The sequence below is a fragment of the Chiloscyllium punctatum genome, chromosome 31, assembly GCF_047496795.1.
Source record: "Chiloscyllium punctatum isolate Juve2018m chromosome 31, sChiPun1.3, whole genome shotgun sequence".
In the NCBI taxonomy this organism is placed as follows: Eukaryota; Metazoa; Chordata; class Chondrichthyes; order Orectolobiformes; family Hemiscylliidae; genus Chiloscyllium; species Chiloscyllium punctatum.
In genome coordinates, this window is record NC_092769.1 from 73345720 (window position 1) to 73360424 (window position 14705).

The 14705-nt window shown below is 49.5% G+C and overlaps 2 protein-coding genes across 2 annotated transcripts in view; one reads left to right on the forward strand and one right to left on the reverse strand.

The window, feature by feature from the left end:
- Positions 1-14705, forward strand: part of LOC140457083 (uncharacterized) — a 130184-nt gene that overhangs the window by 44429 nt on the left and 71050 nt on the right. The window contains exons 7-8 of the mRNA XM_072551053.1: positions 936-1081; positions 4458-4610. Coding sequence (XP_072407154.1) covers positions 936-1081; positions 4458-4610 — 299 coding nt within the window. The remainder of the gene's footprint in view (positions 1-935; positions 1082-4457; positions 4611-14705) is intronic.
- Positions 6476-14705, reverse strand: part of LOC140457082 (serine/threonine-protein kinase MRCK alpha-like) — a 213167-nt gene continuing 204937 nt past the window's right edge. Inside the window, exons 35-37 of the mRNA XM_072551052.1 lie at positions 11710-11830; positions 9564-9622; positions 6476-8838 (exon numbers count right to left, since the gene is read on the reverse strand). Coding sequence (XP_072407153.1) covers positions 8815-8838; positions 9564-9622; positions 11710-11830 — 204 coding nt within the window. The 3' untranslated portion in view covers positions 6476-8814. The remainder of the gene's footprint in view (positions 8839-9563; positions 9623-11709; positions 11831-14705) is intronic.

A 14705-nucleotide genomic window follows, 5' to 3' on the forward strand; every position in this document is an offset into this window, starting at 1 on the left:
TTTATTTGGAAGCACTAGCTTTCAGAGCTGCACTTTGAAAGCTAGTGCTTTCAAATAAATCTGTTGGACTGTAACCTGGTTTAGATTAGATTCCTTACAGATGGAAACAGGCCCTTCGGCCCAACAAGTCCACACTGACCCTCCAAAGAGTAACCCATTTCCCCACCCTATATTTACTCCTGACTAATTCACCGACCACTATGGGCAATTTAGCACGGCCAATTCACCCTAACATGCACATCTTTGGACTGTGGGAGGAAACCGGAGCACACCTATGCAGACACAGGGAGAACGTGCAAACTCCACACAGACAGTCGCCCAAGGTGGGAATCGAACCCGGGGTTCCTGGCGCAGTGAGGCAGCATGCCACCCTGGTGTTGCGTGATTTTTAACGTTGTCCACCTCAGTCCAACACCGGCTCCTCCACATTTTCCCAGGATGTTTCCACCCCTCCCACAACCTCTGCCAATACCCCAACCCTGCCGAATCTCTCTATTTACATACCAGTACATGAGTATTTTGGTAAAGCCTTGCTCCAAATGGGAAAGACCACAGAGCAGGACATCTGAAGGAGTTTGAGCAAATTCTCTGGATACTTAAAAAAATTGTTGAAGAAGTCATCTAAACTCGAAACTTGCTTTCTCTCCACGGATGCTGCCTGGCCCACTGTGATTTCCAGCATGTAAATTCATAGTTTATATTTGCTGTCTTGGCCTATGAATCTGGGCACTGTATTTCTACCAAATGGACTGCAGCAGGTCCAGAAGGCAGCCTACCACCACCTTTTCAAGGACACTCAGGGTGGACGTTAAATGCCAGCACCGTTGGTAATACTGCCATCCCATAAATTAACTTCTTTAATTTATGAGGAACTTATGAGAGTGAGGAATTAGCCCAGCAAATGTGTTCCCTTCCTTCCCACCCCAACGGCCCAGAGCAATGTGCGCAGGACCATCAGTCGCCTATTCTCCAAGGTTCTGCAGAAGGTGCGTTTGGACGAGGAGGCGATGTGCGAGCTCAGCAGGTCGGACTGTGGGACCGAGTCTCAGCTCATCGACCTCGAGGACGAGAACAGTGACTGGTGAGTGACACTGAGGCGACCGGGTACGCCCACCTGCAAAACCCACTCCCTCCCCCTCGCCATTATTTCCCTCCCATCTCTCTCTAACTCCTTCTGGGGCATGGGCCCCTCGCAGATTCGGCAGACTGCTCGACTATGAGGTGCATCACCGTTTACCCAACACTCTCTCTTCTCCGATGCACCATAGAATCCCTACAGTGTGGAAACAGACCCCTCGGCCCAACAAGTCCACACCGACCCTCCGAAGAATAACCCACCCAGACCCATTCCCCTACACTATTGCTCTACATTTACCCCTGAAATAATGCACCTCATCTACTTATCCCTGAACATCATAGACAATTTAGCACGGCCAATCCACCCTAACCTGCACATCCCTGGGCACTATGGGACAATGTAGCACGGCCAATCCACCCTAACCTGCACATCCCTGGGCACTATGGGACAATTTAGCACGGCCAATCCACCCTAACCTGCACATCCCTGGGCACTATGGGACAATTTAGCACGACCAATCCACCCTAACCTGCACATCCCTGGGCACTATGGGACAATTTAGCACGGCCAATCCACCCTAACCTGCACATCCCTGGGCACTATGGGACAATTTAGCACGGCCAATCCACCCTAACATGCACATCCCTGGGCACTATGGGACAATTTAGCATGGCCAACCCATCCTAACCTGCACATCCCTGGGCACTATGGGACAATTTAGCACGGCCAATCCACCCTAACCTGTACATCCCTGGGCACTATGGGACAATTTAGCATGGCCAATCCACCCTAACCTGTACATCCCTGGGCACTATGGGACAATTTAGCACGGCCAATCCACCCTAACCTGCACATCCCTGGGCACTATGGGACAATTTAGCACGGCCAATCCACCCTAACCTGTACATCCCTGGACACTATGGGACAATTTAGCACGGCCAATCCACCCTAACCTGTACATCCCTGGACACTATGGGACAATTTAGCACGGCCAATCCACCCTAACCTGTACATCCCTGGGCACTATGGGACAATTTAGCACGGCCAATCCACCCTAACCTGTACATCCCTGGACACTATGGGACAATTTAGCAAGGCCAATCCCACCCTAACCTGCACATCCCTGAACACTATGGGACAAGTTAGCACGGCCAATCCACCCTAACCTGCACATACCTGGGCACTATGGGACAATTTAGCACGGCCAATCCACCCTAACCCGCACATCCCTGGGCACTATGGGACAATTTAGCATGGCCAATCCACCCTAACCTGCACATCCCTGGGCACTATGGGACAATTTAGCACGGCCAATCCACCCTAACCCGCACATCCCTGGGCACTATGGGACAATTTAGCACGGTCAATCCACCCTAACCTGTACATCCCTGGGCACTATGGGACAATTTAGCACGGCCAATCCACCCTAACCTGCACGTCCCTGGGCACTATGGGACAATTTAGCACTGCCAACCCACCCTAACCTGCACATCCCTGGACACTATGGGACAATTTAGCACGGTCAATCCACCCTAACCTGCACATCCCTGGGCACTATGGGACAATTTAGCATGGCCAATCCACCCTAACCTGTACGTCCCTGGACACTATGGGACAATTTAGCATGGCCAATCCACCCTAACCTGCACATCCCTAGACACTATGGGACAATTTAGCACGGCCAATCCACCCTAACCTGCACATCCCTGGGCACTATGGGACAATTTAGCACGGCCAATCCACCCTAACCTGTACATCCCTGGGCACTATGGGACAATTTAGCACGGCCAATCCACCCTAACCTGCACATCCCTGGGCACTGTGGGACAATTTAGCACGGCCAATCCACCCTAACCTGCACATCCCTGGACACTATGGGACAATTTAGCACGGCCAATCCACCCTAACCTGCACATCCCTGGGCACTGTGGGACAATTTAGCACGGCCAATCCACCCTAACCTGCACATCCCTGGACACTATGGGACAATTTAGCACGGCCAATCCACCCTAACCTGCACATCCCTGGGCACTATGGGACAATTTAGCACGGCCAATCCACCCTAACCTGCACATCCCTGGAGAACATGGAACAATTTAGCACGGCCAATCCACCCTAACCTGCACATCCCTGGGCACTATGGGACAATTTAGCACGGCCAATCCACCCTGACCTGCACATCTTTGGACAGTGGGAGGAAACCGGAGCACCCGGAGGAAACCCCACACAGACTCAGGGAGAACGTGCAAACTCCACACAGACAGTTGCCCGAGGCTGGGATCGACCCTGGGTCCCTGGTGCTGGGAGGCAGCAGTGCTAACCACTGAGCCACCACTTTCCAGCGGGGGTGCTTGTGGGTCCGCCATCTGATGAGCGGGATCAGGAAGCCCAGGGGTGATTCACTCCCTCTCCCAGGACTCACTTTGGGTTAGATATAACTGGAAAGGTGGCACCGAGCGGAAGCTGCAGCAGGGCTGGCATGACAGCTTGGGCTCTCCCTGCTGCTGCCCCAGGGCTCACACCAGCAAGCACCCTCCAGCCCGCCACCCTGCAACTGTGGAAGGATGAAACTCAAGTCACTGGACAGAAGGAGACCGTTCAGACCATTGTGTCCACACTGTCTCTTTACCCAGTGCCACCCCCCCCCCCCGTTCTGCTTATCCTTCCTCTTCAGATCATAACCTGATTCCCTGCTGAAGGTTTGGATTGAATCTGCCTCCCTCCCATTCTCAAACAGTTCCAGGTCGGAACCACACGCTGACTGAAAGTTTCTCCCTATGTCACCATTTTGCTAGACTTCCCGATCTTGGGACTGAGTGGAACAGGGAAGGAGGGAAAGTGATGGCAGAGTCGTATTGTTGGAGACAGGTACAAATCCCATCGCAGCAGCTGTTGGAAATAAATTCAACGAATATCAAGCTGCCCTCTGTACTGGTGGCCATGACAACTCTTTGGATAGTCTGAGATGAGCCAAGATCATAACAATACAATATTATTATTGTAATAACTAGATTAATTTAGCTTATCTGGTCGGCATGGACGAGTTGGACCGAAGGGTCTGTTTCCATGCTGTACATCTTTATGACGCGATAGCCCTTCTTGTTCACTCATGTCCTTTTAAGGTAGGGAATCTATTTTATTGAGAATATGATTCCATCCCCATGGCAAGTGTCTTTGTCCTCTGAAATGGATGAGCAAGCCACTGAGTTCAAGGGACTCTTAGGGGTGGGCAACAAGTGATATCCCCATGTGAGAATGCCCTTCTTTTTAAAAAAATCTCCAGACCCCCTCCCGATTTGAGCACACCTTACCAAACCTCCCCGCGAGAGAGAAGGTGTTTCCTGTTGGCCTTTGTGACTGGAAGCTTCTGTTCCCACAGCACGGAGGTGTGTGCTTTGAGGCATGGCCAGCCACAGCATCACACCTCTTGCGGGGAGCCCCTAGACACGGCCAGCTGTGAACTCAATCTCGACTGTGACAGCACAAGCAACCCCAGGACGGACCCGGCCACCAACTGTTCAGAATATGAAAGGTAGAGAGAGAATAATAAATCCCGTTTGAAAGAAACTATGCTGGAGTCGGCTAATGGTGTCAATTCACAGTCACTGGCTTCACTGTGGGGGTGGGGGGTGGGGAGGAATGGGCTAATGGAACCTGGCAGTCTCGTGGTGTCCCCTAACAGCTGTACTCTGCATTCTTGTGGCCTCCCTTGTCCTCATATCGGAGATCCAGCTGCTTTCCAGAAACAGAGCCACTAAGAATGACTAACAAATGTCTGTCGGCAGAATTACTCTTTGGGTCGCCTGAGATGAGCCAAGATCATTAAAAAAAAAGGAACTGCAGCAGGCCATTTGGCCCCTCGAGTCTGCTCCACCACTCAATATGATTGTAGCCTTGACTCTCTTCCTGCCTATGCCCTTGTATTTGTCAAATCCCCTGTGAATCAAAAATCTGTCTAACAGCCTTAGGCAGCAATGTGGCAGAAGTGAACCTTCATACCCATGACCGCGTACAAAAAGGGACTTTGTCTCTTTAAGAATTCCTGCATTCACCTGGTCAAGTCTTGTAAGAACTTTCTATAGATCACCTCACATTCTTCTAAACTTATAGACCCAGTCTATTTAACCTTTTCCAACAGCACAACCCCTTCAATCCAGAAATTAGTTTGATGAACCTTTGTGGCAAAATATCTTTCCTTAGGTACAGTGATCAAAACTGCTCTCAGTACTCCAGATGTGGTCTTGCCAAGGCTGTATATCATTGCAGTGAGCCATCTATAGTCCTCTACTCCACTCCCCTTATAATAAAGGCAGCAAGGCATCTCATGGCTTGCTGTACTTGCAAGTTAGCTTTCAGAGGCTCATGAACAAGGGCAACCTAATCCCTTTAAAGTTCCACACTTTGCAGCGTCTCACAGTTAAAGAAATACTTTGTATTTCCATTTTACCAAACAAATTGGATAACTTCACATTTCTTGCTATTGTATTCCATCTGCCAAATGTTTGCGCACACACTCAGCTCTTCCAGCTGGAACATCTTTGTGCCCTTCTTCAAACTCATATTCTATGTAACTTTGTGTGACCTGCAGACTTGGGAATATTTAATTCCCACTTCCAAATAACTGACATAGATTGTGATCAGCTAGGGCTCAAGCAATTATCCTTATGGTACCCCACTAGTTACAGACTGCCATCCTGAAAAGGACTAATTTATTTCCATTTCCTGTCAGTTAACCAGGTCTCAATCCACGTTGATGTATCCCCCAATCCCAGATGCTTTCATTTGTTTACTTACGGCTTGTATGGGACCTTTACTGAAATCCTTCTGAAAATCTAAATATTCCACATCCACCAATTTCTCTTATCTGTTCTGCTTATGTCCTTAGAAAACGCCAACCTTTTAAACAATTTGTCAAACATTTCATAAATTCACATTGATCCTGCCGCTACTTTCTAAGTGTCCTCATGACAGGTTCTACTGTTTTTACAGTGACTGCTATTAGGCTAACAGGGCCATCATTCTCTTTCTCTCCTTTTTTAAATAGTGATGTTGCATTTCACACTTCCAATCTGCTGGGACCATTCCAGACCTAAAGGATTCTGGACGATGGCCATCAATGCATCTACAATGTCTACAGCAATTATTTTCAACAGTTCAGCATACTTGTCATCATTGCTCAGACCTTTCGAGTGTAGGAGTTGCGATGTCACATTGAGGTTGTACAGGACATTGGTGAAGCCTCTTCTGTGCCATTCTGGTTAACTGCAACGATATACAGCCTTGGCAAGACCACATCTGGAGTATTGAGAGCAGTTTTGATCACTTTACCCAAGGAAAGATATTTGTCACAGAGGGTGTGCAACAAAAGTTCATCAAACTAATTTCTGGCTTGGAGGGATTGTGCTGTTGGAAAAGGTTGAATAGGCTGGGTCTATATTCTCGTAAGTTTAGAAATGGGAAGGATATTATTAAGTTGGAGAGGGTTCAGAAAAGATTTACCAGGATGTTGCTGGGAGTGGAGGGCTGGAGTTATAAGGAGAGGCTGGATATAGCCTGGAATTTCTTTCACTGGAGCGTAGGAGGTTGAGAAGTGACCTTACAGAGATTTATAAAATCATGAGGGCCATAGCTAAGGTGAATACCAAAAGTGCAAGGGGTGGGAGTTCAAAACTAGGAGACATATTTTTAAAGTGAGAGGAGAAAGATTTAGAAAGGACATGAGGGGGAACATTTTGACATAGAGTAGTCCGTGTTTGGAATGGACTGCCAGAGGATGTGGTGGATGCGGGTACAGTTACAACGTTTAAAAGACATTTGGATAAGGACATGAATAGGAAAGGGTTTGGAGGGAGATGGGCCAGGACCAGGCAGGTGGGACTAGTTTAGTTTGGGATGATGGTCGGCATGGACTGGTTGGACCGAAGGGTCTGTTTCTGTGCTGGGGATTAAGTGGGTTAGTCACGACAAATTCAGGGTTACAAAGATAGGGTAGTGGGGTGATAATGGAGAGGATGCTCTTCGGAGGGTCAGTGTGGACTTGATGGGCCGAATAGCCTGCTTCACACTGGAGGAATTCCATTCCATGATTCTGTGACTAAGATGTAGGTCTCAAGGGTTTTATCTGTGTTAGGCTCCATTAATTTCTCTAGTAGCACTTTATTTAATAATGTTAATACTGTATGTTGATCTGTCCTCGTTAACGCTAGCTCCTCTGACTTTCCACCATCTCTATTGTACCGTGGAAGTTTTAAAGTGTTTACCTCCATGATGGGGGTACATAGCCACCTCTCCAACACCCCCCACCCCCTCAGTGGACTATCCCATCTCAGGAACACTTACCAACACAAAATTTGACATCACAACAACTCATGGCATTTTTAAGAAAAAAAATCTCATCTTGCCCTCTCTGATGCTTTTGGCAGTTACCCTCATTGTTTGTCCCTTTGGTTACGTGTCCCTTCGGTTATACATCCCTCTGCCACCTCCTACAACATTCACTCAGCACAGCATGGGATAAAACATTTCTCAGGTGTCTTGCTGAAGGCTCCTTCTACTGAGTTAGTCATTCCAGAGAAACAAAACAATACGGAGAGTCCCTTCACTGCTGTACAGATGCCTGTATTAAACAGCCATAGAAGCATTTACCATGTCTACGAATAAGCGAGATGTACACGGCAATTGGTTGGGAGGTGGTAGGGTGATTTTCAACAGGAGAATTTGGGTTGGGGGAAATAAATCAGCTTTAAGAAATCAGCATTAGCCTCCTTTGTGGCACTGGGGGGCACTTGGTGCGATCGGTGCCAAGCCCAACCATGCCCAGTGTGGACAGGGATGACCAACTTCCTGCAAACCTACTGCGGGCATTCTAAGGACCGCAGGGAATGCCAGCATCCTGTTGTGGCCACTACCTGCCATGTCTTTCCGCCCCCTGTAACTTTGGTGGGGGGAGGTGTCTGGGTGTCTGCAGGCAGTCACATTCCCCCCCCCCCCACCAAGTTCATTTTTTCCCTCCGAGGGGTAAGGGGCCAGTTGCCTGCCTCGCTGTTTTCACAGAGGTAGGAATTGTCTGTCCCCTCTGCCTAGGCAGAGGGTGGAACGTATGCCCGGCCATTGCAACAACCAGTTAACTGAAGGATGCAGGTGTGGTTTCACAGCAGCTCTGCACTTAACCTAATGGCCGACAGACCTGCAGGAAGCATGGGACTTTCAGAAAAGCAGCAAGGGCAGAGAGAGAGAGAGCAGGATATGCCTTTTCTGTCTCCAGTCCTGGCATATGTGAGAATCGTAGTCACAGACCACCCACCCATTCCTTGGTGCGGTTAAGATCAATTCACCCCCCTCACCCATAACAAAAATGGCCCTGGCGAGAGGGCCTTTGGCCCAGATGAGCTGGGCATATTCCTGCCCGCAAGTGCACTCTCGTGGTTTGTGGTGGCAACATGAATAAGAGGTGAGGGAAGAGTCAGTCCACAAGGGCTGTACCAGCCAGCCTTTAAATGCCAAAGGGAGAGGCAATCATCCTTGAGTCTGTACCAATGGTGGGTGGAATGTTCCAGAAACAATCAATCACTCAGTTGACATTCAGGATGCAGAGATGTTGTCCTGTTGACCGACGCCAATGTTTCTGTCGGGGAACACTGTGAAGATCTCTGCGCAAATTGTTCGGAGTGAGGGGGGTGTCTCGATTCCACACCTCGAGGGAAGGTGGTCGCTGGGAAGCTAGAGTAAACCAGGCGTCAGAGACGAGTTGGATTAAAATCCTGCAGAGAAGAGAATCCTCTTTAGAAAACAGTCAGAAAGGACAAGTGAAGTGAAACACAGAGAGAAACCGGTATAGATACAGAGGGAGACGAGATGGAGAAAGTGGGAGAGGGCACACAGGAAGGGAGATTGAATTCCAGGCTGGCACTATAGAGAGATTGGTGGGAGCAGGTGGATGGACGGAGAGAAAGAGAGAGACATGTGGTAGGACGAACAGAGATAGATGGGATGAAATGAGAGGGAGACAGGGACAAGTCTCCTTGTCCAAAGTGGGGACAGAGAGAAAGATGACAGAGTGGGTTAGTGAGTGACGCGAGGGGGGCAACAGAAAGAGATAGGCGGACAGACGGGAGTGGAGGGTTGGAGAGTGAGAGGTGATCAGGCACTGAGTGAGAAAGGATTAGGGATAGAGAAATTGAGGGGAGGGTGGGAACAGAAAGAGTAGGGGGGAAGAGACAGAGAAAACGGGGTTCAGAGACCATTCTTTGGAAAAATATTGACTCTTCAAGCTGGTCCCATCACAACTCCACCCTGATTTCCCGTCTGACTTTCTGCCCCCACCAGCCCACAGTTTCCCTGGTAGCAAACTGCAACTCTCTCCCCACCCCAACCCCTTCAACGCTCCAGCCTCAGGATTTGGACCCTGCCCCACATGTCCCACGTGGTGATGGACCCGATTCTACCCCGACCCACCCAAACTCTGTTGTAAAGTGAGACGTCTTACCGCCAGTGAGGCCGAGTCCGAAGAAATCTGTTTCCTTGGCAGCCGACTGCTGGAAGAACCTGTGGAGAGATTCCAGTTTAGGACTTGGTTCTCCGTCTGTACACAAACAACATACACGCAATACTGCATGGAATACACACACACACACAACGTCAGACACAATCTTGTGATGATGCTGTCACTTTAAGAGGGTATTTAGTCCTTTTTTTTGAAGAGTGACAGAGGCGCCAAGCTGACTAGTTAAGACCATTTGAGTAAACAGCTTGGGAGGTCCTTCTTTTTGCCAGCCTGAACGGGTGTGTGGCCATCTCTCACAGATCCGGATTTCTGAGTAGCATCAGAAGATATTGGGGTCTCAACAGAGCTTGAAGCTTCAGTGAATGTCTCCTGGCTGCTACTCTCTCTGAATCCTCTGTTGAAGTTTTTTTTTCCCCTCCCGGGTTGGAGGATTACATTTTGGAAAAACAAACATAGACATCTCCAATTAAAAGTACAGCCTTGGGCAGTGTTGTAGAACAGAGAGACCTGGGGGTTCAAGCACATAATTCTAAGCATAGGGCATTTACGAAGGCACTTAGCACACTTGCCTTCATTGCTCAGACCTTTGAGTATAGGAGTTGGGATGTACAGGATATTGGTGAGGCCTCTTCTGGGTCCAGTTCTGGGCGCCCTGCTATAGGAAGGATATTATTAAGCTGGAGAGGGTTCAGAAGAGATTTACCAGGATGTTGCCAGGATTGGAGAGTTTGAGTTATAAAGCGAGTCGGGATAGGCTGGGACTGTTTATCACTGTAGCCCAGGAGATTGAGGAGTAGCCTTACAGAGGTTTAGAAAATCATATAGGGGTATAGATAAGGTGAAGGGCAGGAGTCTTTTCCCCAGGGTGGCAGGTATCAACACTAGGGGGGGGCATATTTTTAAGGTGAGAGGAAAAAGATTTTAAAAAGATATGAGGGGCAATTTTTTTTTTACACAGAGAGTAGTTTGTGTGTGGAATGAATTTCCAGAGGAAATGATGGATGTGGGGACAGTTACATTTAAAGACATTTAGACAAATATATGATTAGGGAAGTTTTTGGAGGAATGTGGGCCAGGAGCAGGCAGGCAGGACTACTTTAGTTTGGGATAATGTTTTGGCATGGGCTGGTTGCACCGAAGGGTCTGTTTTCATGCTTTTTGACTCTACGACAGTATGTGAGAATTTGTGTCTTAATTTGCTAAGGGGTGTGTTAATGGTATGTTACTATATTGGAACAATTAATTAATAATCATTACTGTATCTATCATTCTGGATGTAGGTTTGCTCGCTGAGCTGCAAGGTTCATTTCCAGATGTTTTGTTACCCTACTAGGTAACATCTTCAGTGGGCCTCAGGTGAAGCACTGCTGATAATTCCTGCTTTCTATTTATGTGTTTGGGTTTCTTTGGGTTGGTGATGTCATTTCCGGTGGTGATGTTATTTCCTGTGGTGAAGTCACTTCCTATTCCTTTTCTCTATCATTCTGTTCAGTTTTCCAAGAGAGTTAAGTTATTCTAAATTCCTCTTTCTTTGATTTTTTTTTTAACTACAGTGTTTAAATAAATTGTGTCTTGTTTAATGTTGAGTAGTTTGACCAGTCACATTACATCGGGAACACACAGTTTTACACTTGCCTTTAAAACAAGAGAAACTTAGGGTCTAGGATACCTTCTTAAAATATTTTGAGGGGGTTGGGTCTGGTGCAGGACAATATCTACACACAATGAGGCATAGGTGACACAATGCAACATGCAGTGTACACATTGACTGCAACATGTTGTCTGCACTGTTCTGCTTCAGTACATATATCACAGCATAGGTGATGCCAATACGGCACTTGCCAGGCTGCATGCAACATATATATCCCACACAGGCATTGAGGCAGGAATCAACTTTATCCATCTATGTATTCACTAGATGACGGATATTGTTGCTGGAAATGAAAGGTCCAATTATTTTAGATGCGGCCTGTCAGCGAGCAAGCATCCCAGGACAGGTCGAGATACAAAGAAAATCTCCTCTGTGCGGTCCCCTTCAAACACTCCCAACACAGGTACAGCACAGGGAGCCCCTCAACCACATCCCAATGCCTTCAGTTGAGGCCTAATGATCAGTATCTGGCCTTACCAGGTGCTGGATCCCTGGAAGTCTTTTTATCACTCAAGAACCCTGACTCTGTATTGCTGCGGTGTCGGAATGTGGGAAGGACAGAAGACATTTGATTTCTCTCTTCGAGTGAATCTTTTGACTGTAGAGAGAAACAATACGATTATTAGAGGAGGGTAGAGGTCAGTTAATATAGTTTATCCCATGAAGACTACTGCCACTGGGGTACAGGCTCCCACACACATACTAACACAGGCACACACACCCACACACAGACTCCCACTGGGGTATAGGCTCACACACACACACACACACACACAGACTCTCACTGGGGTACGGGCTCTCTCACACACACACACACCCACACACAGACTCTCACTGGGGTACGGGCTCACACACACACACACACACACACACACACACACAGACTCTCACTGGGGTACGGGCTCACACACACACACACACTCACACACACACACACACACACAGACTCTCACTGGGGTACGGGCTCACACACACACACACACACACACAGACTCTCACTGGGGTACGGGCTCACACACACACACACACACAGACTCTCACTGGGGTACGGGCTCTCTCACACACACACACACTCACACACAGACTCTCACTGGGGTACGGGCTCTCTCACACACACACACACCCACACACAGACTCTCACTGGGGTACGGGCTCACACACACACACACACACACACACACACACAGACTCTCACTGGGGTACGGGCTCACACACACACACACACACACACACACACACACACACACACACAGACTCTCACTGGGGTACAGGCTCACACACACACACACACACACACAGACTCTCACTGGGGTACGGGCTCTCTCACACACACACACACACCCACACACAGACTCTCACTGGGGTACGGGCTCACACACACACACACACAGACTCTCACTGGGGTACGGGCTCTCTCACACACACACACACTCACACACAGACTCTCACTGGGGTACGGGCTCACACACACACACACACACAGACTCTCACTGGTGTACGGGCTCTCTCACACACACACACACAGAGTCTCACTGGGGTACGGGCTCACACACACACACACACACACACACACACACACACACACACACACACACACACAGACTCTCACTGGGGTATGGGCTCACTCACACACACACACACATACACACAGACTCTCACTGGGGTACGGGCTCACACACACACACACAGACTCTCACTGGGGTACGGGCTCTCTCACACACACACACACAGACTCTCACTGGGGTACGGGCTCTCTCACACACACACACACAGAGTCTCACTGGGGTACGGGCTCACACACACACACACACAGACTCTCACTGGGGTACGGGCTCACACACACACACACACACACACACAGACTCTCACTGGGGTATGGGCTCACTCACACACACACACACATACACACAGACTCTCACTGGGGTACGGGCTCACACACACACACACACACACACACACACACACACAGACTCTCACTGGGGTACGGGCTCACACACACACACACACACACACAGACTCTCACTGGGGTACGGGCTCACACACACACACTCTCTCACTGTAAAAACATCATTTTTACTTAATGCTTTTATTGCATTGAATAATTTTGAAATGGATAGAGTTGCTATATAGACACCAAGATCTGGGAAGTGAGAGATATTAAAGAGCATTGTTTGTCTGAAGTTTGGCATCATCCAATCTGATGGTGAAGATTCTTCTGCCCTCTCAATTGCCTGTGGCTAGGCCCTTGTCATCACACTTTACTTCGCCTGTAACCAACGGTAGGACTGGGAGCTCACTGAATCCTAAACTCTCCCCAACCTACATCAGCTCCTGTTCTCCCATTCCACCCTGGGATTGCAGGCCTACTTCAGGTCCTCTGCTGGCTGCAATCTACCCTGAATTCTCAATCTCCTATTGAAATTCATCAAAGGCCTCATCCTCCACCAAGGTTTCACCATCTCTACCCAGGCCCCTCCTTACCTCTGTAACCCACTCCAGCCGTTACACCCCTCCGTAACTCTGTAACCCCCTCCGGCCCCTAAACCCCCTCCCTATCTCTGTAACCCCCTCCGGCCCCTAAACCCCCTCCCTATCTCTGTCACCCCCTCCAGCCCCTACACCCCCTCCCTATCTCTGTAACCCCCTCCAGCCCCTACACCCCCTCCATATCTCTGTAACCCCCTCCAGCCCCTAAACCCCCTCCCTCGCTCTGTAACTCCCTCCAGCCCCTATACCCCCTCCCTATCTCTGTCACCTCCTCCAGTCCCTACACCCTCTCCCTATCTCTGTCCCCTGCTCCAGCCCCTACACCCACTCCCTATCTCTGTCCCCATCTCCAGCCCCTACACCCCCTCCCTATCTCTGTAACCCCTCCAGCCCCTACACCTCTCCCAATCTCTGTCACCCCCTCCAGTCCCTACACCCCCTCCCTATCTCTGTAACCCCTCCAGCCCCTACACCTCTCCCAATCTCTGTCACCCCCTCCAGTCCCTACACCCCCTCCCTATCTCTGTAACCCCTCCAGCCCCTACACCTCTCCCAATCTCTGTCACCCCCCTCTGGCCCCTACATCCCCTCCCTATCTCTGTAACCTCCTCCAGCCCCTACACCCCCTCCCTATCTCTGTAACCTCCTCCAGCCCCTATACCCCCTCCCTATCTCTGTAGCCCTCTCCAGCCCCTACACCCCCTCCCTATCTCTGTAACCCCCTCCAGCCCCTACACCCCCTCCCTATCTCTGTAACCCCCTCCAGCCCCTACACCCCCTTCCTATCTCTGTCACCCCCTCTGGCCCCTACATCCCCTCCCTATCTCTGTAACCTCCTCCAGCCCCTACATATGGGTGGCATGGTGGTACAGTGGTTACCACTGCTGCCTCACAGCGCCAGAGACCCGGGTTCAATTCCTACCTCAGGCGACTGACTGTGTGGAGTTTGCACATTCTCCTGTGTCTGCCTGTGTTTCCTCCCACAG